The sequence below is a fragment of the Gadus morhua genome, chromosome 1 (assembly GCF_902167405.1).
Source record: "Gadus morhua chromosome 1, gadMor3.0, whole genome shotgun sequence".
Lineage (NCBI taxonomy): Eukaryota > Metazoa > Chordata > Actinopteri > Gadiformes > Gadidae > Gadus > Gadus morhua.
Genome location: NC_044048.1, coordinates 22053929 through 22076547, shown reverse-complemented (window position 1 = coordinate 22076547; position 22619 = coordinate 22053929). Strand labels below are relative to the sequence as shown.

The following is a 22619-nucleotide window of genomic DNA, read 5'->3' as shown; positions in this document are numbered from 1 at the left end:
GTGAAGAGAAGCAGTGACCCAACGCGGGCTTGAAGCATCAAAACTTTATTTTACAACATCAGGTCACGACCCGGCCGGCGCCCAGGAAACACACACACACACACACACACACCCACACGCTTAGGTCATGCTAGGAACACAGAACACTGATTCATTCACATCTACGGCTCTACACATCTCAGCTAGCGCTTCTCTTAAAAACATTAAAAAAATAAATTAAATAATGCTTCAATATTATCATAGGCTCGCTACGTTTAATTCTTAAGTTGCTAAAAACATCTTGATTCCAGTTAACGTTGCATTCACTCAGACATGTTGTACGATTGGTCGAAAGCCCAGGAAACGGGGAGGGGGGAGGAAAGGGGACAAGAAAGGTGATTTCATTGGTCGCTGGGCTCATGGAACATGAAGCAACCACCAATGAAACGAGAGCAGGGTGAAGCCGGCAGAACGACAGAGAGCATGCGGTAGCTTCTTAAGATCATGTTGAACGTTCTCCCGCTGGCTCGCAGTTCTTGGCTTCACGCTGAAATTACAAAGTTTCAGAACAGGACGATGTGACGTCCGGGAAGCGCATTTTAGCAAAGGAAAGGTTTTTTCGCTATGGAGTTAACAGCTCTGTCGCCTGGGCAACAGAGCATAACCTTACATGGACATCCTTCAATGACAACATAAATAAAAACAAACACAGATAGCAGGTTAAAAATCTAAAAGTTTACACCACATGTACATCAGAGCGCCGCCTCACACAAACTAACAAATAATGTATGCATGTACACGCCCCTCTGTGCTAAAGGACCAATGAGCTGGGCACTGGCCTCAGCCAATCAGGAGAGAGGAGGTTTCACCAGGCCTGATCCTGTGTGATTGTCCCAAGAACGCTCATCTCTCTACGGCTCAACGTACTTGTATCTAACGTTGGCTTGCACCAATGCCTGGGGTTTGAGTGTCCAGGGGGCGGGGTCAGGGGTGTTAAAACGAGGCCTGCGGTCATGTGACCGGGCCTGGAAGTGAACGTGTGTTACGATGACTGGTAGTGGTTTGTTCTAGTGTGAGAAGGGGTGTAACGGTTCACTGCTTTACCTTTATATCCGGGCCCTGATGTGGGAGAGTATATTTGGTACTTTACTTATATCATTTGTATGTCTTACCTTTTAAAAAATGTTTGGATGAAAAAGAAAGATATGCCTTAAAAATAGGCCTTTAGAGGGCAGTAGTGTGAACACCCCCGCGCCTTGGCTGGTTTCCTGCCTCTGGTTTAGACTTGTTTTGCGTTGTGTTTGTATGTGGCGTCAAGGGCTCTGAAGGAGGTCTCCCCTAGTGGAGGTGAGGGTTGGGGACCAGCGCTGGCATTTGACCAGTGATCCCACTGTTCCCAGACCGAAATGCCACTGGGATCCAACAGCTGCTCTCTCTCTCTCCCTAGACTTGTGATTCTGTCCCTTTTAGAGTCCCTAGTGATCAGCCATCCCTAGTGTTAGATAATCCTCGCTGATCCTGGCTGTGGATAGAAGGACCGCTACTACAAAGTATCGCTGTTTATGATGATGATGTGGCTGAAGGCTGGCGTGTTCTAAACTGTACGGTTTGTGGACAGGAAGCGTTACACCCCTAGTGTGTGATTAAAGTGTGCGTTAGTAAGCGTCAGTACGGTAGCTGTATTTGGGGTCGGAGGTCAGCTGGGTGGTCTCTGTGGCGGAGGACGGCTGCACCAGGATGGGGTCCCCTCCGACATCTGGGGACACGAGGAGAGCAGAGGATTACTTCTTGGGGACGGACTGCAGGGGTCAGCGTAACTTAGGGGGGGGGGGGGGGGGGTCTAACGAAGGGGAGGGGGTCGGTCTAACGTGGGGGGGGGGGGGAGGGTCAGTCTAACGAAGGGGAGGGGGTCGGTCTAACGTAGGGGGGGGGGGGGGGGGGGTCGGTCTAACGTAGAGGGTCAGTCTAACGTAAGGGGGGGGTCGGTCTAACGTAGAGGAGAGGGTCAGTCTAACGTAGGGGAGAGGGACGGTCTAATGTAGAGGGTCAGTCTAACGTAAGGGGGGGGTCGGTCTAACGTAGGGGAGAGGGTCAGTCTAACGTAGGGGAGAGGGACGGTCTAATGTAGAGGGTCAGTCTAACGTAGGGGAGGGGGTCGGTCTAACGTAGGGGGGGGGGGGGGGGTCGGCCTAATGTAGGGGGGGGGGGGTCGGTCTAACGTAGGGGGGGGGGTCGGTCTAACGTAGGGAGGGGGTCAGTCTAACGTAGGGGAGGGGGCCGGTCTAACGTAGGGGAGAGGGTCGGTCTAACGTAGAGGGTCGGTCTAACGTAGGGGAGAGGGTCAGTCTAACGTAGGGGAGGGGGTCAGCGTAACGTAGGGGGGGGGGTCAGTCTAACGTAGGGGAGGGGGTCAGCGTAACGTAGGGGGGGGTCAGTCTAACGTAGGGGAGAGGGTCGGTCTAACGTAGAGGGTCGGTCTAACGTAGGGGAGGGGGTCGGTCTAATGTAGAGGGTCGGTCTAACGTAGGGGAGAGGGTCAGTCTAACGTAGGGGAGGGGGTCAGCGTAATGTAGGGGGGGGGGTCAGTTTAACGTAGAGGGTCGGTCTAACGATGGGGAAGGGGGTCAGTCTAACGTAGGGGAGAGGGTCGGTCTAACGTAGGGGAGGGGGTCTGTCTAACGTAGGGGAGGGGGTCTGTCTAACGTAGGGGAGGGGGTCTGTCTAACGTAGGGGGGGGGGGTCAGTCTAACGTAGGGGGGGGGGTCAGTCTAACGTAGGGGGGGGGGGGTCAGTCTAACGTAGGGGAGAGGGTCGGTCTAACGTTGGGGAGGGGGTCAGTCTAACGTAGGGGTCAGTCTGACGCTGGGTTGTGTGTTCAGGCCCTGCCTCTCACCTTTCTCCTCGGAGGTCATCTGGGCCTCCAGGTCCTCTGGGGAGACGTAGAACTCTGGCTCCTGGTCCATGGGGGGTCGGGGTTTACACTTCCCACAGCAGCAGTTACAGCAGCAGCACAGACAGCAGCAGAAGTAGCAGCCGGTCGAAATACCGCAGCACACAAACAGCGCCTGCACACACACACACACACACATGAGACCCAATGCATACACAACACAAGAGGTACAGCAGAGTAAACTACAGCTAGAGAAATGTCCACCAGGTGGCGCTTTGAGCCAATAGATGGCCGTTCAAATCAAACTCCATACCGAACATACCACTGCATACCACATCTGATTAATGACCGGGTCTCGGGCCACCCTGTGCCCTGACGATGCCCCCTGTGGAGAGTACTAGTACTGAACCAGATGTGTATCTGGTTGTGTATATCTTGTTGTGTATCTGGTTGTGTAGCTGGTTGTGTGTAGATGATCTGTATTTGGTTGTGTTTAGATGATCTGTATCTGGTTGTGTATAGTCCATGTGTATCAGGTTATGTGTATCTAGTTGTGTGTATCTTGTTGTGTATATCTGGTTGTGTAGCCGGTTGTGTGTAGATGATCTGTCTCTGGTTGTGTATAGATGATCTGTCTCTGGTTGTGTATAGATGATCCGTATCTGGTTGTGAATGGTTGATGTGTATCAGGTTATGTGTATCTGGGTGTGTGTAACAGGTTGTGTATGAATGTTGTGTAACTGGTCCTGTAGAGACGTTGTGTAGATGACGTGGTGCTCCTCCCCTCACCTTGGCCCACCAGCTGGACAGCACGAAGTAGGTGTTGACGTTCTCCTCCCCGAACTGCTCGGCCACGTAGAGGCCCAGCGAGCCGTACTTGTCGTAGATGTTGCGCTTGGTATTGTCCACCAGAATGGCGTGGGCGCTGTTGATCTCCTTGAACTTATCCGCCGCGTCCGGGTTGTCCGGGTTCTTGTCCGGGTGGAACTTCAACGCCAGCTTCCTGTGTTACACACAGGATACACACCAGGAGCACACTGGGTTACACACCAGGTCACACACCTGGTTACACACCTGGTCACACACCAGGTCACACACCTGGTCACACACCTGGTCACACACTTGGTCACACACCTGATACAAAGCAGGTCATCTTGTTACACACCAGGTTACACACCAGGTCATCGTGTTACACACCAGATACACACCAGGTCATCTTGTTAAACACCAGGTTACACAGCAGGTCTTCTTGTTACACACCAGGTTACACACCAGGTCATCGTGTTACACACCAGGTTACACACCAGATACACAGCAGGTAATCTTGTTACACACCAGGTTACACACCAGGTCATCGTCTTACACACCAGGTTACACACCAGGTCATCGTGTTACACACCAGATACAAACCAGGTCATCGTGTTACACAACAGGTTACACACCAGGTCATCGTGTTACACAGCAGGTCATCGTGTTACGCAGCAGTTACACAGCAGGTAATTTCGTTACACACCCGGTCATCAGTGAAGTCTACGTCAGGGTGCAGTGAAGTCTACGTCGGCGCTGCGAGCCAACGTTTAGCAGCACTGCGGGACGTGGCTCTAGGCTGCTTTTATAATTGTCCTTAAAGTATTGTGCCAGTGTCCCTTTTCTGAGAGGGAGACCAGAAGCACTGTAGCAGAGCCTTACGGCCAGGACGTTGTGATGGTGAAGCCAGTGTATTCCTAGTGTGTATTGTGGGAGTAAGACCTGTAGCATTTGTTGAAACACTTTGTTTATACAGTGAGTGTCGGGAGTGTGTGCAGTGATTGTGTGTACAGGGTGAGTCACATTTGTAGCATTTCTTGATGCGTGTGTCTTTGTGTGTGTCCGTCTGTGTGTGTGTGTGTGTGTCTGTCTTGTGTCCCACCTGTAGCATTTCTTGATGTCCTCCGGCGTGGCGTTCTTGTCCACCCCCAGCACCACGTACAGGGACTCCCCTGACGTGGACAGAGCCCTCTGTCTCTGCTGCTCCATGCTGCTCTCTCTTTATCACTCTGTCCCGATCTCGATCACTCCCTCGCTCGCCCGCGCCTGCCAGAGAGAAAGATACACACATTTAAACCGCGCCGGCCATATCTAGTATAGTCCTTGTGCCAAAGAGCTCTTAGAATTCAGATAGTGGGGAAATAAACAAAAAAACAAACTAACAAAGTGCCGTCTTATGTTGGAGGAATACTGTTTGTAGCTTAGCTACAGAGCCTTGGTTTAGAATATCTTTAGATCTTAACTTGCGTCTCATTTAAACACGGTTGCCGTATTGCTTTTTGATCACACCAATTAAATGTGTTTATTTGTTTCAGTCCCAAATTTGACTCGCGACGCTCATAATGCACGTTCCCTCGGTCAATAAAGCTCTGGAACTGCTCTTGCAATAAAGGGAAAGCCTGTGTGTGTGTGTGTGTGTGTGTGTGTGTGTGTGTGTGTGTGTGTGTGTGTGTGTGTGTGTGTGTGTGTGTGTGTGTGTGTGTGTGTGTGTGTGTGTGTGTGTGTGTGTGTGTGTGCGTGCGAGCGAGCGAGCAGGAACTAGGAAGCGGTGTGGAGATTAAAGGGCAGATCAGTGGAGGAAGGGAGGGATGAAGGAGAACCTAGGAATTAAAGTGGTCTTAAACCTCACAGCCACACACACAGGAGGGGTGTGCCTGTGTGTGTGCCTGTGTGTGTGCGCAGTGCACACACCTACTTTGTGTGTGCGTGTGTCTGTGTGTGCAATACTCTGAAGCAAATATGACCAATCCCAATCTGATCCAGAGCCCAGTAACAGCTGCTGGACTCCACCATTCTCTCTTCCTTTAGGATCAAAGGGCTGTGACACTGCAGTACAGACGCTATGCTGCCCCTGGAGGCTGGCTTCAGTACTGCAGAGTGAATCATTTACACACAGGGCATTTAGCAATAAGACGGTTTATCCACAGCGACATACGCCATTTGTCGGAAGAAAGAGAAACAACTATGGCCTGCTATATCTGGCTAAACCAACATGAGCTAGGCTAGACCCACAGGAGAGAGGCTGGCTCACGACTTAAAGCTCCTGGGCTAATCTCAACACCGCCCCCCCGCACAGGTGGGGGAGGAGTCTGAGATAAGCAGCATAAGATATTGTTCATACTCCTAGAGGGGGGTGAATCATATTGTGCGTGTTTGTGTGCATGCATGTGTCTATGTGTGTGTGTGTGTGAGTCTGTCTGTGTCACCAGATGGCCACAATGATATGCCTGACCGAACACTGGTTTATGGCTAACCCATATTAACCAATCACAGCAGACTACACACCACTACGATGGGGCTTAGCCCAGTGTTGTCATGACACGTTAAGTTAACCAATCAGGGGATGCCTTACTGAAGCTGTGGCCAATCACAGTGCGTTTTGTTCAGAGCAAGGTGCCGTGTGCCTACAGGGGTAGGTAACACCCCAGCAGTGAGTGTGACCATATGCTCACAGACACCGTGCACATGAGTGTGTGCAGTCGTGATAGAATAGGCGTGAATGACATGCTAAGTGAATCTTATCTATTGAGTTTAGATGTGTCGCCTTGGAAACAATGGAACAATTTCTCATCCCTTCATAGAGAATACAGCATTCATCCCTTCATAGAGAACATAGCTCTCATCCCTCAATAAAGATTATTTAGTCGTCTCATTCCCTCTCGAGAATAGTTATTCCAGGCAACAAAGGCTCATTGATCAGGTATACAGGTGGCAGCTTAGCATGGCAATCAATGCCTGGTAATTTGATCTCAACACTGCTATTGTAAACACAGCTGTCACCATATCACTACTGGGGCTGGGCTAGCTATCCCTGATTCCACCTTACAGCTGGGGGCTACTGCTACAGGAACAACAGCTAAAAGATGTTTGCTACGGCTGATGGTGGGTTTTAGAGGATGATGCAGAGGTAAAATATATATGTACCAATATTGATATATCGCCCGATATCAAAATACTGTATAGATACAGCAGCCGCTTTCAATATATTGTGTCATGCTTTGGGAGCTCCTTGTGATTGGCTGCTCACCCTCCAGCAATGCTTCGGTCCACAGCAACATCGGCTAAACTTAAACACCATGAGCTAAAGAAACCAATAACCTGTAGGGGGAGGAGCTACTAACCTCCACACAGAACATGATGTAAAACCTGTGCCGTGTTCCAATACCCGTACTTCCATGAGTATACTTAAATGAAGTATACTATCCGTACTATCTACTATGTTAATTTTTCAGATGTGAGTGCTGTTCCAAATCGAGTACTCTGTGGTGCACTAACTTGAAATTACGATCACGACTGCCGCCGTGGCTCCTCCCCCGCAATAAACATCCCGCTTTGAACGGTGAACTCTTTACGCCTAGCAGCTATAAAAAGCTATAAAAACTATAAAGACTACAAAATGACTCTATTAATGCAGGCTATGTGGAAAATGCGCCGACTTTGGCTCAGCCTGGCTCGGCCTCTTCCGCTACGTAGCTAAGATGGCTGCCGTTGAGTACGGGGAGTGTCCTTCGATCCACACTTCACGATTAGCCCGTTTTGAGTACGACATCCGGGTCCTTGAAGTATACTTCTTTTCGCCAGATCTGAATTGGAACGTACTACGTACTTAAAATTTGGCTAGTAAGTACGGACAGTACGGGTATTGGAACCCGGTGTTGTGAGTGTTTACTGTTTACGTGGACATGCTCAGTTAAAGCATTAAGAGGCTCAAAGGGTAAAGTGGAGGATTTATAAAGAGGTTATTATTACATTTACAAATCAACACCATCGGCCAACATACGTTCTGCTACCGATATAACTGACCGATACATCGGTCCGGCTCTAGTTCTTATTTTTCTGTGGTCTCTCTGTAGATGGACTCCAGTAAGATGTAACCTCCTACCAGATCTATCTCCCTCAGTAGCTGATAGACGCCTGCTAGCGCTAGTGTTGCTGAGATCCTAAAAGATCTGCAGTAGAAGACCTGACAGCTACTGGGGAACTGACGGGCGCAAACACTGCTTTACTGCTGTTACATAACAGAAACCACAGGGTTACCACGGAAATCAGTGCTACGACAAGAACGTTGAAGAACTGAAGTCAAGTGAGAGAGGGGGTCTGAGCCAGAGGGAAGTGGTGAATTATGAGAAAACATCCTACATTAACCAACATCTTCTCTATAAGACAGATGGGCAGCAGCAGTAGCTGAATAGGAGGACATCAGGCTTGCTGTTGTCTAATATAAGAGAGTATTTCTTCATACGCACAGAGTCCAACTTTCCCCACGCATTTCTCACGGGAAGGGAGTGGAGTTTGCAAGTCGTGATTTCTTTCACAACGCGCGCATTCAGCCGTCTCTCGTATTAGAAGAGCCAGCGTGATTGTTTCCCTTTGACCGTGGACAGGTGCTGCGTTTCAGCTGGACCCACTCGGAGTAAGCCTAGTTAAACAGAGCCTGGTGGAGGGCTAGTTCTAGGCGTGGGCAGGCGAGGATCGCAACAATGAAAGACAGATGGAGTCATGCAGTGAAAATAAACAAAAGGAGAGCGAGGGAAAAAGAGGAAGAGTGACGAAGGATGGGACAGAGAGGAGGACAGAGGAGTATGATACGACAGAGATGAAGCTGAGAAAAGGGGAAGGGTGAAGAAGCATGGGAAAGAGGACTTAGGAGAATGATAAGACAGAGGGAAAGCTGAGAAAAGGGGAAGTGAGAAAGGATGCGACGGCAGACTTTCAAGTTGCAGTGGTAATTGTTGACAGGTCCTTGTGACTTGAGGTCACATGACTGTCTCACAACCCTGTCAGGTGACATGTGATCACTATAAATCTAAACACACACTGGTCACCATTATAGATCTAGACTCACACTGATCACTAGTATAGATCTAAACACACTGTTCATTAGTACAGATCTAAAACACACTGTTCACTAGTACAGATCTAAACACACTGTTCACTAGTACAGATCTAAAACGCACTGTTCACTAGTACAGATCTAAAACGCACTGTTCACTAGTACAGATCTAAAACACTGTTCACTAGTACAGATCGAAACACACTGATCACTAGTATAGATCTAAACATGATGAACAGTATTATTAGAACTAGTTCAGAATGAAAATATTATGACTGATCTAATGTACACCTTCTGGTGTTGTCATGTACGTGGTCATCATTCAGGCCGGAATGGGATCCGAATTTACAGCCAATAACTCTCATTTCAATGACCTGAATATAGAGGCCTTCGCTCTTCTATGATCTGACAACAAAGTCCTAATCTGCAGCCTAGAGAGTGCGGATGTACAGAGACACATCCACCAAACGTGACGGTAACCACTGAACACACACTACTGTATACCAGTGTCCATTCATCACACACACACACACACACACACACACACACACACACACACACACACACAAATCCACTTAATCAGCTAATGGGAGTCTAGCTCGTTTTAGCAGTGAACACAAAAGCTACTGATTCTAATTGTGCAGCACAAATCACACCTCAACTCACGCTTCACTGAGCTAAAGGAACGGTGCGTCGTGTACGGCCTGTATATAGAGTAGCTCTACTTGTAACCATAGGTGCACAAGACTTACTGAAGGCCTGTCAGAACACCCCATTAAAGAGATCAATAACCAGATCTGGCTGGGTTACAGGGGACCAGACCAATGTAACCAGTACGTAGCTCAGATTGCTGAAATACAACTGGGGACTGAAAAGTCTTCTGTCTACCATCAGTCCTTGAGAATCTCTCTCCCTCTCCCTCTCCTCTCCTCTCCCCCCCCCCCCCCCATCTGTCTGTCCCTGTAGCACCTGCCTGTAGTTCTGACATAACCTATTAACTCAGCTCTGTGACATTCTGTCTCTCTACATCTCTCTCTGACCGGGCCAAGGTGAGACTTGGTCAATAAGGTAATGACTCCAGGCCTTAATGATGAGGTAATAGTGGTCCTACCAGCCCCCCAGTGTCTCTACAATTGAACGCCATAAATGAAATGCAGTCATTGATGACATCATTGTGAACAAAGACAAAAAACATCAATGGCTGACACAATGACGTTTTTGTTGGAATTTGCAGTAGGCCGATTACAATTCACCGATTTTTATTTTATTTTATTTGAATTACCCTTCATTTAAACGTGCACTTGAGTTAAACCATCACTTCTGCGTTGCATTGGCCAGGTCTTACCAATCATTTATAAATACATCAAACACGGGACAGGACGACCGGGGGGCGGAGAAGTTCTCCCGGTGTGTGTTATTCATCATGGATGATGGTGAACCGTTAACTAGAAGAACCGACCAGAGCGTCGTGACTCGAGAGGGGACCCGCACCCACCCCCTACCCCGAAGCGCGTGCACGGGGCTCCAGACAGGGCGCTAAACCCCGGAGGACACCGTTATCCCCGGGCACCAACCCGCCGCGGGTAAAGCAGATAATCTCCCTGCGCAACGCACCACACAAAACACAGCATCCATGTTGGCTGGGCACCAGCTAGCCTAGCACACAGCTACCCCCCCCCCCCCCGCTAGCCTCCCCATAATAAAATACGGCTGCTCCGGCTAAAGCCAGCGCTTAGCCCGCTAACTAATCCGCGACACGGTCCGCCTGTCGTTAATAATTCGTGCACCTCTTACCGTTTTCCTTGCGAAATTCGTGCACTGTGTCTTCCTTTAGCGCTACGCTGCGTGTGCTTCGTTCTTCAGACGGTCCTCATCCTGGTTATGTGTCCGTATGTACGCCCTGTATTCCCGGGAGGTGTCGGAGGAGCTACCGCTAACAACTGCTGAGCCGCGGCCGGAGGAGGAACTGTCAATCCGCGCGCTCCCGACGACGGGTCGTGCGCTCGTTCTGACGCCGACGACGAGCACGCGCCCGCGCCCGGTTGCGACGGACTACAAACCGCGAAGAAGAGGAGGAAGAACCGGAAGTCGCGTCCCTGTCTCCGAAGAAAGAAAACTTTTTAACTTCTCGACAGATACTAAAGGTACCGTGCTCACACGTCAGGGAGAGCCCGCTCCGTTCTTATTGAGGGTCGCAAACATAAAGAATGGACCGGTTCACGGGCTGAGCTCGTAGTGGGTTAAACGGTCCTGTTCTGGGTTGACGAGCGAGTCTCGCTAAGTCACGGGCTAACGTTAGCCTAGCCTGACATGACACAGGCTAGCCCAGAAGCTAACTGCTAGTACCTCTAATAACCGCATTATAACTCCATCAATATGGTCTCCTTTGTACTTCATAAGATCGAAGAGTTATTGTTTATGCAAAGTCTTGCTCTTGATTTACCTAAATTATTTTGATCAGATATCTACAACTTTAAAATATGGTTTTATTATACTGGTATTTCGCCTCACAACACTAAGGAAATCACAGTGCAACTTTTCCCATTGCATTTACAAAGTAGCCACTGTGTTACTGGGCCAGTACCTTCAGCCGGTTTAGATATATACTAGTGATCAGTGTTTATATCAAATGATCAATGTGCTTAGTTCTTTGTGTGTGGATCTGTATCTTATCTTGATGATCAGTGTGTGTCTAGATCTATACAGTCATTAGCATGTTTGGATATATACCAGTGATCAAGTGTTTAGAACTACATCATTGATCAGTATGTTTAGATCTGTGTGACCGGTGTGTTTAGAACTAGCTTTCCACCAGGCTCTTTTTAACTACTAGGCTTACTCTGATTGGGTCCAGCTGAATCGCAGCACCTGTCCACGGTCCAAGGGAAACAGTCACGTGGGCTCTTCTAATACCAGAGACAACAAATGTGCGTGTTGTGAAAGAAATCCTGACTTGCAACATCCAGTCTCTTCCCGTGAGAAATGCATGGGAAAGTGGGACTCTGCATGAAGCAGTACTCTCTCTTATATTAGACAATAGCAAGCCTAATGTCCTCCTATTCATCTACTCTACAGGACACCCTGTGTCCTGTAGAGAAGACCTCTGACAATGTTGGATGCTTTCCCATAATTCACCACTTCCCTCTGGCTCAGACCCACTCTCTCACTGGACTTCAGTTCTTCAACGTTCTTGTCGTAGCACTGATGTGTAATGTAACAGCAGTAAAGCAGTGTTTGTGCCTGCCAGTTCCCCAGTAGCTGTCAGGTCTTCTACTGCAGATTTTTTGGGATCTCTGCAACACTACCGCTAGCAGGCGTCTCTATCAGCTACTGAGGGAGATAGATCTGGTAGGAGGTTACATCTTACTGGAGTCCATCTACAGAGAGACCACAGAAAAATAAGAAGATAATTAGACCCCGACCGACCCTTTATCGACTGATGTTGGCCTACCACAGATAAATCGGTATCAGGTGCTGGAGGTGGCGATAGAAATTCTTTAAAGGTTAGTAGCTCCTCCCCCTAAGGGTAATTGGTTCCTTTTAGCTCATGGTTTTCACGTTTGGCTGATTTTGATCAGTTATATCGGTATAAACGTAGATGTTTGCCGATATGAAATCTTTAGAAAAGGTGTCCATTTGTAAATGTAATAACCTGTCTATCCTGTGCCTATGGGGCAGTCATTAACGGACACCTCCATGTTGAACTAACCAGTGTTTCGTCCTCTTTATCCTCCCCCGCCAGAGCTCAGCATGTCGTCCGGAGCTCTCTTCCCCAGCCTGGTCTCCGGCTCCCGGGGAACCTCCAGCAAGTACCTGGTGGAGTTCCGCGCGGGCAAGATGACCCTGAAGGGGAGCACGGTGACCCCGGACAAGAGGAAGGGCACGGTGTACGTCCAGCAGTCGGACGACTCCCTGATCCACTTCTGCTGGAAGGACCGCACCAGCGGCAACGTGGACGACGTCAGTGGCAGCGCTCTCGGCACTTTGACTTTAGCGCGTGTATGAATGTGTGGGTGAATGTGTATGAATCTGTGTGTGAATGTGTGGGTGACTTGGTTAAATGTGTATGGATGTGTGTGTGAATGAGGGAATTTGTGTATGGATGTGTGAATGGGTGATTGATTGTGTATGAATTGTTGTGTGTATGAATGGATGAAAGTGTGTGTGAACCGTTCTAAGTCGCTTTGGGTAGAAGCGTCTGCTAAACGCCCCAGTTATAAATTGTAGTAACAATTGTTAATCCTTGATTAGTCAGGTTAACAATACAAACCACATAATGACAACAACAACCTTGTTGGCTTGTTATCTTAGACAACATGAGTCGTCATTTAGCATTAGCTCTGCTTGCTGCTATTTTACTGCTAGCCTTGGCCAGCAGTACCCCCGGCCAGTGTGGATCTTACAGCGGTCTACTGTTGTGTTTCGCTGACTGTAGTTGGGTGTTGTGGTTTACATCCTCTTTCCCCCCCCCCCCTCCAGGACCTGATCATCTTCCCAGAGGACTGTGAGTTCAAGAGGGTGAGCCAGGTGACCACGGGCCGGGTCTACGTGCTCCGCTTCAAGGCGGGCTCCAAGAGGCTGTTCTTCTGGATGCAGGTCAGCGGGAGGGTTTGAGGAGGAACTGTTGCTGTGCTCCCATTGTTTGCTATTTAAATGGTGTTATTCAGACAGTTAACACACTAAAGCAGTGCTTACAACGCACACCTGCACTGGTGGGTTGAACTTGCCCTGCCGTGGAGATCGTGTAATTGGAGAATTTTTACCCTGGCTGGCGTTTGCCCCGGCTGGCGTTAGCCCTGGCTAGCGTTAGCCCTGGCTAGCGTTTGCCCTGGCTAGCGTTAGCCCCGCCTGGCGTTAGTCCCGGCTGGCGTTGGCCCCGGCTGGCGTTAGCCCTGTCTAGCCTTCGTCCTGACTGGCATTAGCCCTGGCTAGCGTTAGCCCTAGCTACCGTTAGCTAGAAGCAGCCCAGGCGAGCGTGAATAGTCGTGCCAACCTTTGCTCTGACCTCTGACCTCCAGGAGCCCAAGACGGACAAGGACGAGGAGAACTGCCGCAAGGTCAACGAGTTCCTGAATAACCCCCCCATCGCGGGGGCCCCCGGCAGCGGGGCCAGCGGCAGCCACGAGCTCTCGGCCCTGGGGGGCGAGGGGGGCCTGCAGAGCCTGCTGGGGAACATGAGCCACAACCAGCTGATGCAGCTGATAGGACCCGCAGGGCTCGGGGGCCTGGGTGAGTCTCCATGGTGACCGTGGTGATGGGGGTGGTCTCCATGCCCCCCCCCATTACTAACAGGGTCCCTCTCCCCAGTGGTCATGGTAACCGTGGTTTTGAGGGGTCTTCACACTAACGCGGTCTCTCTCCCCAGGAGGTCTGGGGGCTCTGGCCGGACCCGGTCTGGCCAGTCTGCTGGGCAGTGGAGGAGCCGCCACCAGTAGCTCCTCATCCAGGTGAACACTCACTCACTCACTCACTCACTCACTCATATACATTTACAACATACACCACTACAAAGCACACCCACACAACTGCATACTTCCACTATTACGACTATTCTCTCCTCTCCAGTTCCCGTAGCCAATCAGCAGCTGTTACACCGTCGGTGGGCGGGGCATCCAGGCTGAGCACCGCCCAGACCCCCACCACCCCCGTGACCCCCGCTGCCGCTTTAGCCGCCTCCCCCATCGCAGTGGCGCCTTCCACCCCCGGTATGCTAAACAGAAGGGCCTTATCTCAGCCCCCTGCTGGGGAACACGGTGCTAGCAGGCGCTAACCTGTTAGGATGCTAAGCCTTAGCTTAAGCGAGCTACAGTTCAGAGGCTAGCCGGGTCCAATGCTTAACATGAGGAGCAGGTTTGAAGTTTAGAAGGCTTAGGCTGTGATGTTAGCAGTGATAATGCTTAAGGCTGCGATGATAAACAGTAGAAGATTATGATATGGAACTGTAGTATTCTGTGATGGTAAACATGAGCTTTAAGAGGTCATAATGCTAAACATTAGCTTTAAGAGGTCATGATGCTAAACATTAGCCATAAGAGGTTATCATGCTAAACATTAGCTTTAAGAGGTCATGATGCTAAACATTAGCTTTAAGAGGTTATCATGCTAAACATTAGCTTTAAGAGCTCATAATGCTAAACATTAGCTTTAAGAGGTCATGATGCTAAACGTTAGCTTTAAGAGCTCATGATGCTAAACATTAGCTTTAAGAGCTCATGATGCTAAATATTAGCTTCAAGAGGTCATGATGCTAAACGTTAGCTTTAAGAGCTCATCATGCTAAACGTTAGCTTCAAGAGATTATGGGGCTAAACGTTAGCTTCAAGAGATTATGATGCTAATGCTAGCGTGTGGGTCCCCCAGCGGCGGCCCCCGCCCCCGCCACCCCGGCCTCGGTGGGCAGCCCCAGCCAGCCCATCCAGCTCAGCGACCTGCAGAGCATCCTGGCCACCATGAACGCCGCTACCATAGCAACGCCCTCCGCAGGTACGACGGCTGTTCTTCATGGAATGTTTGAAGTGCGCGCGTGGCGAAAAACATCGTCACGGCGATACGAAATCCATACACTGGTACCAAATAACGATATCGATTTAAATTTTTTAAAGAATTTTGTTTTAAATGTATGCTTTATTCATTAGAGTTAGACAGGAAATATCGCCCAAACATCGATGTTATCATTAATAAAACAAGGCACTCAACAGAAGTTATCTAGCCAAAGACGAGCAACTGAAAAACTTAGTTTGGGCCCCGAATGAAGACTGAACTCCAGCAGTCACTTTGTGTTCATCTTTAGACCTATATCGTGAAGTATCATTCTAGGATTGGCTAAAAATATATTGATTACTGCAGAATCGTTGTATTGCCATATTATCGGTATCATGCATCGTATGGTGAGGTACCCTGTGATTCCCCCCCCCCCCCCCCCCCCCACTAGTATGAAGTGTGTTTCTATAACTGAATGTAGGACATGTTTTTTTTTATTGCTAAATGGTTTTATTGTGTGTGTGTTTGTGTGTGTGTAGTGGACCTGGCCAGTGTGTGCACCCCGGAGATGATGGCGCCCATCCTGGCCAACGCAGAGGTCCGCGCTAGACTCCTCCCCTTCCTGCCCAGCGGCGAGAGTCTGCCCCAGACCGCCGAGGAGATCCAGAACACCCTCACCTCCCCCCAGTTCCAACAGGTACCACCCGCCCACCCAGTGGACCGGCCCGCACCCCCCCCCCCCCCCCCCCCCCCATTTAAAATGTTTTGACTGTATGAGAGGTCAGTTATGGCCCCCATTTCACTCCTGGGTGGGGGGGGGCGTGTCTGTTCAGCCCTGTGAGACTGCACTTGTGATTAAGGGCGATACAGATCAAGTTGGATTGAATTGAAACACGCGTACTGATCGGGTCAGCCCCAAACCGGGGCCATACGGTGGTGAGCTAACCTTCGTCGTGGTCTTCCTCAGGCGATGAGCATGTTCAGCAGTGCTCTGGCGTCCGGCCAGCTGGGCCCGCTCATGAACCAGTTCGGTCTGCCCGCCGACGCCGTGGAAGCAGCCAACAAAGGAGGTGGGCACTCACTCACTGACTCACTCAGTCACCCAGTTATCCACAGTCAGTCAGTCAGTCAGTCTCACTTACTCTCTCAGTCACACTCGCTCAGTCACACTCAGTCACCCACAGTCAGTCAGTCAGTCAGTCAGTCAGTCAGTCAGTCAGTCACAATGTGAATACCCCACACTCAGTCACCTACACTCAGTCAGTCATACTAAGTCATTCACACTCAGTCACTCCCACTGCCCAGCTCCAGCTAACCCCCTGTCTCCTCTCCCCTGACCACCTGCTGTGCTCCAGACGTGGAGGCCTTCGCCAAGGCCATGGAGAGCAGCAAGACGGGCGGGAAGAAGAAGGACGAGGAGGAGGACATGAGTCTGGACTAGGACTCCTCCTCCTCCTCCCCCCCCGCTCTCCTCCTCCCCCCCCAACCCGACACCAACCACATTCTGGAACAGCAGCAGCATTGGAGCCTCTGCTAGCGTCTCCGCGGCAACATTCCCGTCAGGGTGTGAGAGATCCGGGTTACCTAGCAACCAGAGAAAGACCTCCTAGTGTTCCGGAATGCGGACCTGGTCCGGGGGTTAGTTAGTCTCTCCGTGTCGCCGGGCGGTGGTTAGTTTGGAACACGTTTCTGCCTTTTCTGTGTGATTTTCATCAAAATAAAACTCTTTCAAACAATCTGAGTGTGTTGTGCAACGTAAGAAGGAAGGAGCATGTGATTTGGTATGAATGTTTTATTGGATATGTGTATGTGAGGGGAATACATTTCATATTTAACCTGGCAATGATGGACTCGGAGGAGATTACGGTTCAAATCATAAAATCAAATACAAAACACGTTCAGGTCTTCTCGAAAGTTTGATAATCGTTTTAAATGGACACATTTTGGAAATTATTTAGGGATCCAAACAATTGTATTCAAAGTAGAATCATTAATGTTACAATATGCTGTGAAATTCCTCCGCCATCGTTCAACATTGTAGTTCATATTTAAACAGGGTGATGTATATATATATATATATATAGAGATCTCGATAACTCAATATGTGCGCTAAGAATTTCCAGCTTAAAAACAAACTGTCGATTAATTTGAGAAACAGTTTTCTGAGGAATGAGGTGAATATTTTAAGACTTCCATGAATGACAAAGGTAGAAATTGTGTGGTCAAAGTTCAACGTGACAGTTTGTTTTCATAACCTGAATAATCAGCTGTTCTTCACCAATTACCAGGAGGCTAGCTTAGCTAACTTATAGCTCTCCCTGAAGGAAATGTTGCCTCATCAAGCTACTGTTTCAGAGGTAATCTGCATTCTCTTCATTATCTCTTGCATGAACGCGAGATAAAACATTTGGACAATTAGCACCAATACAGTTGAATGAATTTTGCATGTTGTACTGTGATTGACCTGTAGGCGTCGCCAAAGTAACAAGTGGTCAACTGCGCAGTTTCAGCACCAGTGTTAGAGTTTCTACATAACCTCTCCATACCTCTGACTCTAACTGTGGTTTCTCATAGGTCTCTGTAGCTAAGATCACACAACACAGGAATATTGAAATAAAGACACACAATCGAGTAAAAAATATAACTTTTTTTTCCGCAAAGTAAAAAATAAATATTTCTGTTTTTAAATTAGCTACAGTAACATATGAGGCCGTCATCGGGGAATGTGAGGACAGAAGAGGTGTGAGTGTTCAGGTCGGAGGTCTTATACAGGTAGAACCCTTGCACCAGGTGTGTTTCTCCATTCATGTATTTATGTTTGTATTTATTCATTTTTAAGGTGGAGTGCTTGTTTACTTTACCAATTGGGTGTGCATGAGAGTGTATGTGAGATTATTTGTGACAATGAGCGTGCGCGTGTGTTCCCTAATCGTGGGGGCACCCCTGGGTGCCCACGGCTCCGTGCAGGGCCAGAGGCTTGTTCAGGGGGACCGCCCGCTGGTTGAGGCTGGCTTTGCGGACGCAGCCGTGGAAGGAGGGCAGGCCAGCGGGTAGGCCTGGCACCACAGCACCATCTGGTGGACACACACCGCAACAACATGTTACGGACAATACAATCGGGAGATGCACTTATTAATCTCAATACGATTAAAATCACCTTCAGACAAAAAAAAATATGTGTGTGTGTGTTGTGGTCTTACCAGGTGCGCCCCCAAGGTAGAGGGTGAGTTTGCCCCCTGCTGAGCGACTGGCTTTGGGCCCGATGCTACTTTGACTGACTCCGTCCACCTGGATCTGCAGAACGCTGCTTCTCTTCATCACTATAACACACACAGGAAGTTAGTCTTCATCACTGTAACAACACACAGGAAGTTAGTCTTCATCACTGTAACAACACACAGGAAGTTAGTCTTCATCACTGTAACAACACACAGGAAGTTAAGTCTTCATCACTACAACAGCACACAGGAAGTTAGTCTTTATCACTACAATACACACAGGAATTGAGTCTTCATCACTAATACACACAGAGGAAGTTAGTCTTCATCACTGTAACAACACACAGGAAGTTAGTCTTCATCACTCCAACGAACACAAGATCACGTGCATGACCCCTGGTCTCCCTTTATGGTATAAAGACTACAGGCAGATTCCTCTGTATAGACCAGGGGTCTGCAACCTTTTGTATCAAAAGAGCCATTTTGGCCCATCTCCCGCAAAAAAATTTTTTTTGGAGCCGCAAACTTTTTAATTCACCCCCTCCCCCCTCCGGAGACGCTAACGCTGCGCACCGCACAGACATTTTTTGTGACACTCTGTAAAAAAATAACATAAATCTTTAGCTGTCATGTGGCATCAGGGAGTAGCCTACAGTACAGTAGACTACAGTAGCCAGTCAGCAGCGTCAACCGTTGACGTTCTACGTGATCGGTCATGGCCAGCAATGTAAACAAGGAATAGATAGCATAGCATAGCGATACAATAGTCAAGTAATGAAAAAACTGTAAGGACCTTTATTATCAAAATATAACGTACTGAAACTTTAATATTCAACGCAAGAACTTTAATGCTGTAAACCCTTCTCGCTCAGTATTCGTTCGTGCAATTGGCTGTCAACGGTGGATGCTGCTGATTGGCGGCTCACTGGCATGTCCCGCCTCCTGCCAATGGCAGCATCTAGGCTACTTCCTGATGCCAGATGCCAGTTAAAGATTTAACTCCTACTGGGATTAGCCAACTGCAAATCAACGAAGCTTTGTCATTCACTCCCCCCCTCACGGTAGCGCAATTGCGCATCCATTGCGACCTCTCGTTTAGTTGACGATATATATCAAAATATATATATAATTTTTTTTTTTTTTTATTAATTTTTTTTTTAAGAAAACTGCAGGGAGCCACGGCTGAGGGGCTAAAGAGCCGCATGCGGCTCCGGAGCCGCAGGTTGCCGACCCCTGGTATAGACAGTTGAGCTCAACTGTATAGACAGGCTGATTCACCTGTATGGACAGGTGAGCTCACCTGTAGGGACAGGTCGATTCACCTGTAGAAACAGGTATATTTCCCAATGAGGACTCACCGCTCAAGGTGTGCCAGTGTCCGTCACAGATTGACACTTCTGGAGTGAGGGGGGTGGAGAACACTCCACTACCACTGTTTAATGTCACGGTCACCTACACACACACACACACACATTAAACACATTAAATACACACCTGAACCGATTAAACGCATAAAATACACCCCACAGTTTTGAGGTTAGTTGAACAGTCCAAATCCCTTTTCGACCATGATTGCACACCACTTAATAATTGCTTAACAGATTTTTATTCAGGATGGAAATATTATAGTGAATGGAAACATGTAGCTTAGCTTCTAGGGCCTCTACATCTATGTTCCAACATTCAAATGTTGGCCTATAGGATGGGGCTTTGCTTCAACAGTGGGAGGGCCGTAGCCAAAAGGGTGTGGGCTTGCTTCAACAGTGGGCGGTGTAGGCGGTGGTGGTGTGCAGGTGGAACGGGGGGGGGGTAGTGGTCTCTCACCTCTCCCTGGTTCAGCACCACGTTGAAGAAGTGCTCTGACGTCCCAGCATGCAACAGCAGCCCAGAGTCCGAGCGAGCCCTGATCTCCAGCCGGACCTCTAAGTCCTTGCCCAGGACCACCGAGTCGTCTGGAAGGGAGAGAGAGGAGCGTTAGAGAGGAGAGGAGACGAGGGAGGACGAGGGTTAGAGAGGCAGGAGAGCAGAGGAGGGAGGAGAGGAGGAGAGGAGGAGAGGAGGAGTGGTGGAGAGTGGATACTAAGCAGAGATGTCACCTATGGCGATGTGTCCTCCCTCTCTGGAGAAGTAGGCCCCAGGGTGCAGCAGGCTGAGGAAGCAGGGTGCTGCCCCCTGGCTGTGGGAGGGGCTCCCCGCAGGCACCTCGTTCAGCTTCAGCCCTCGAACACAGCCCACCATCCCTCCGGCTCCAGGGGCCTTCAGGGGCCACAGACCCTCAGTCATTATGGCAGCACCACACACTGCATTCAGGAATATACTGTTCCTCTACTGGGAGTCATTACGGATCAGAGTAGAAGAAGAGAGGTCTCACCAGCAGGGCGAGAGGGGCCCCTCCGACGTACAGGGGCCCAGAGAGCCGGAACTTGTCCCCTCCTGGAAGCTTCTTGGACAGCGCATTGATCCCATCCACCACCAGGCTGATCTTATCTCCATCCCGCTTTATGAAGACCTAAGGGGGTTTAGGAAGACATGAGGGGGTTTATAGAGACATGATGTTTTTCAGAGACATGAGGGGGTTTAGAAAGACCTGAGGTTGTTTATAGAGACATGAGGGGGTTTAGAAAGACCGAAGGTGGTTTATAGACACATGATGTGGTTTATAGAGACCTGAGGGGCTTTATAGAGACGAGGTGGTTTATAGAGACATGAGGTGGTTTATAGAGACATGAGGGGGTTTATAGAGACATGAGGGGGTTTATAGAGACATGAGGGGGTTTATAGAGACGAGGTGGTTTATAGAGACATGAGGTGGTTTATAGAGACATGAGGGGGTTTATAGAGACATGAGGGGGTTTATAGAGACATGAGGGGGTTTATAGAGACATGAGGGGGCTTATAGAAACGAGGTGGTTTATAGAGACATGAGGTGGTATATAGAGACATGAGGGGGTGTATAGAGACATGAGGGGGTTTACAGAGAATGAGGGGGTTTATAGAGACATGAGGGGGTTTATAGAGACGAGGTGGTTTATAGAGACATGAGGTGGTTTATAGAGACATGAGGGGGTTTATAGAGACATGAGGGGGTTGAGAAAGACCTGAGCTGGTTTATAGAGACCTGAGGTGGTTTATAGAGACGAGGTGGTTTATAGAGACATGAGAGGGTTTATAGAGACATGAGGGGGTTGAGAAAGTCCTGAGGTGGTTTATAGAGACATGAGGGGGTTTATAGAGACATGAGGTGGTTTACAGAGACATGAGGGGGTTGAGGAAGACCTGAGCTGGTTTATAGAGACATGGGGTGGTTTATAGAGACGAGGTGGTTTATAGAGACATGAGGGGGTTGAGAAAGACCTGAGCTGGTTTATAGAGACATGGGTGGTTTATAGAGACGAGGTGGTTTATAGAGACATGAGGGGGTTTATAGAGACATGAGGGGGTTTATAGAGACATGAGGGGGTTGAGAAAGTCCTGAGGTGGTTTATAGAGACATGAGGGGGTTTATAGATGCATGAGGTGGTTTATAGAGACATGAGGGGGTTGAGAAAGACCTGAGCTGGTTTATAGAGACATGGGGTGGTTATGAAGACTTAAAGACACAAATACACACAAACACACACTGAGCTCACCGTGTGCCACTGGTTGTCGCTGTACTTCCTGCGGCTGCGGAGGCTGGCCTTCCGCTTGCCTCCCTCCACCAATAGGACCAGGTGTCCCTCTGACACCCTCAGTGACATCACAGCCCCGCCCCCCTGCTGGGTAGTGCGGAGAACGAGGCCTTCGGACGAGTTGATCCTCACGCCCAGAGAGATGTGGGGACTAGAGAGAGAGTTATAACGTTTTAGAGAATATTTGTTCGAACAAAAGAGAGAATTGGTCATTTCTAGATATACACAAAACCAGACAGAAGAAGACAGAGAGAGAGAGAGAGAGAGAGAGAGAGAGAGAGAGAGAGAGAGAGAGAGAGAGATACACAGACAACCAAACAATAAGACCGAGAGAGGCATGGCGAGCGAGAGACACCCACCTCTTGCTGAACTCGCGCGGCAGGTTGTTGTGTCTCTGGTGGCTGTGGGCGGAGCCACTGAAGTGTGTGGCTCCAGTCTCCGGGGGCGACGGCTCCCCCTGGCAGGACTCCCTGGTACTGCGGCTCCGAGAGCCTGCTGGCTTCTTGTTCTTACCCTGCTGGGGG

At 49.2% G+C, this 22619-nt stretch overlaps 3 protein-coding genes across 5 annotated transcripts in view; 1 reads left to right on the top strand and 2 right to left on the bottom strand.

The window, feature by feature from the left end:
* Positions 1–29: 29 nt before the first annotated feature.
* LOC115551481 (dnaJ homolog subfamily C member 5) lies at positions 30–10742 on the bottom strand. Of its 2 annotated transcripts, XM_030367272.1 has the most exons (6): positions 10524–10742; positions 4779–4942; positions 3659–3872; positions 2873–3044; positions 1652–1735; positions 30–526 (listed from the first exon to the last, which is right to left on the bottom strand). In XM_030367272.1, the coding sequence occupies exons 2-6, from the start codon at positions 4883–4885 to the stop codon at positions 522–524; spliced, it is 582 nt and encodes a 193-aa protein (XP_030223132.1). In that variant the 5' UTR covers positions 4886–4942; positions 10524–10742; the 3' UTR covers positions 30–521. The 2 variants fall into 2 exon arrangements, with proteins under 2 accessions (XP_030223132.1, XP_030223125.1); XM_030367265.1 differs by having other exon boundaries at positions 30–1735.
* On the top strand, positions 10587–16945 carry LOC115551096 (proteasomal ubiquitin receptor ADRM1). Of its 2 annotated transcripts, none has more exons than XM_030366634.1 (10): positions 10587–10873; positions 12472–12689; positions 13209–13325; positions 13748–13958; positions 14095–14176; positions 14295–14434; positions 15090–15212; positions 15749–15906; positions 16177–16279; positions 16565–16945. In XM_030366634.1, exons 1-10 carry the CDS (start codon positions 10621–10623, stop codon positions 16648–16650), a joined length of 1491 nt encoding a protein of 496 aa, XP_030222494.1. In that variant the 5' UTR covers positions 10587–10620; the 3' UTR covers positions 16651–16945. The 2 variants fall into 2 exon arrangements, with proteins under 2 accessions (XP_030222494.1, XP_030222502.1); XM_030366642.1 differs by lacking the exon at positions 10587–10873 and adding an exon at positions 11950–12077 and having other exon boundaries at positions 16565–16935.
* A 41-nt stretch (positions 16946–16986) lies between these two features.
* Positions 16987–22619, bottom strand: part of lama5 (laminin, alpha 5) — a 71736-nt gene continuing 66103 nt past the window's right edge. Inside the window, 8 exon segments of the mRNA XM_030352888.1 lie at positions 16987–18283; positions 18410–18529; positions 19786–19879; positions 20252–20379; positions 20524–20683; positions 20799–20936; positions 22057–22246; positions 22455–22612. Coding sequence (XP_030208748.1) covers positions 18135–18283; positions 18410–18529; positions 19786–19879; positions 20252–20379; positions 20524–20683; positions 20799–20936; positions 22057–22246; positions 22455–22612 — 1137 coding nt within the window. The 3' untranslated portion in view covers positions 16987–18134.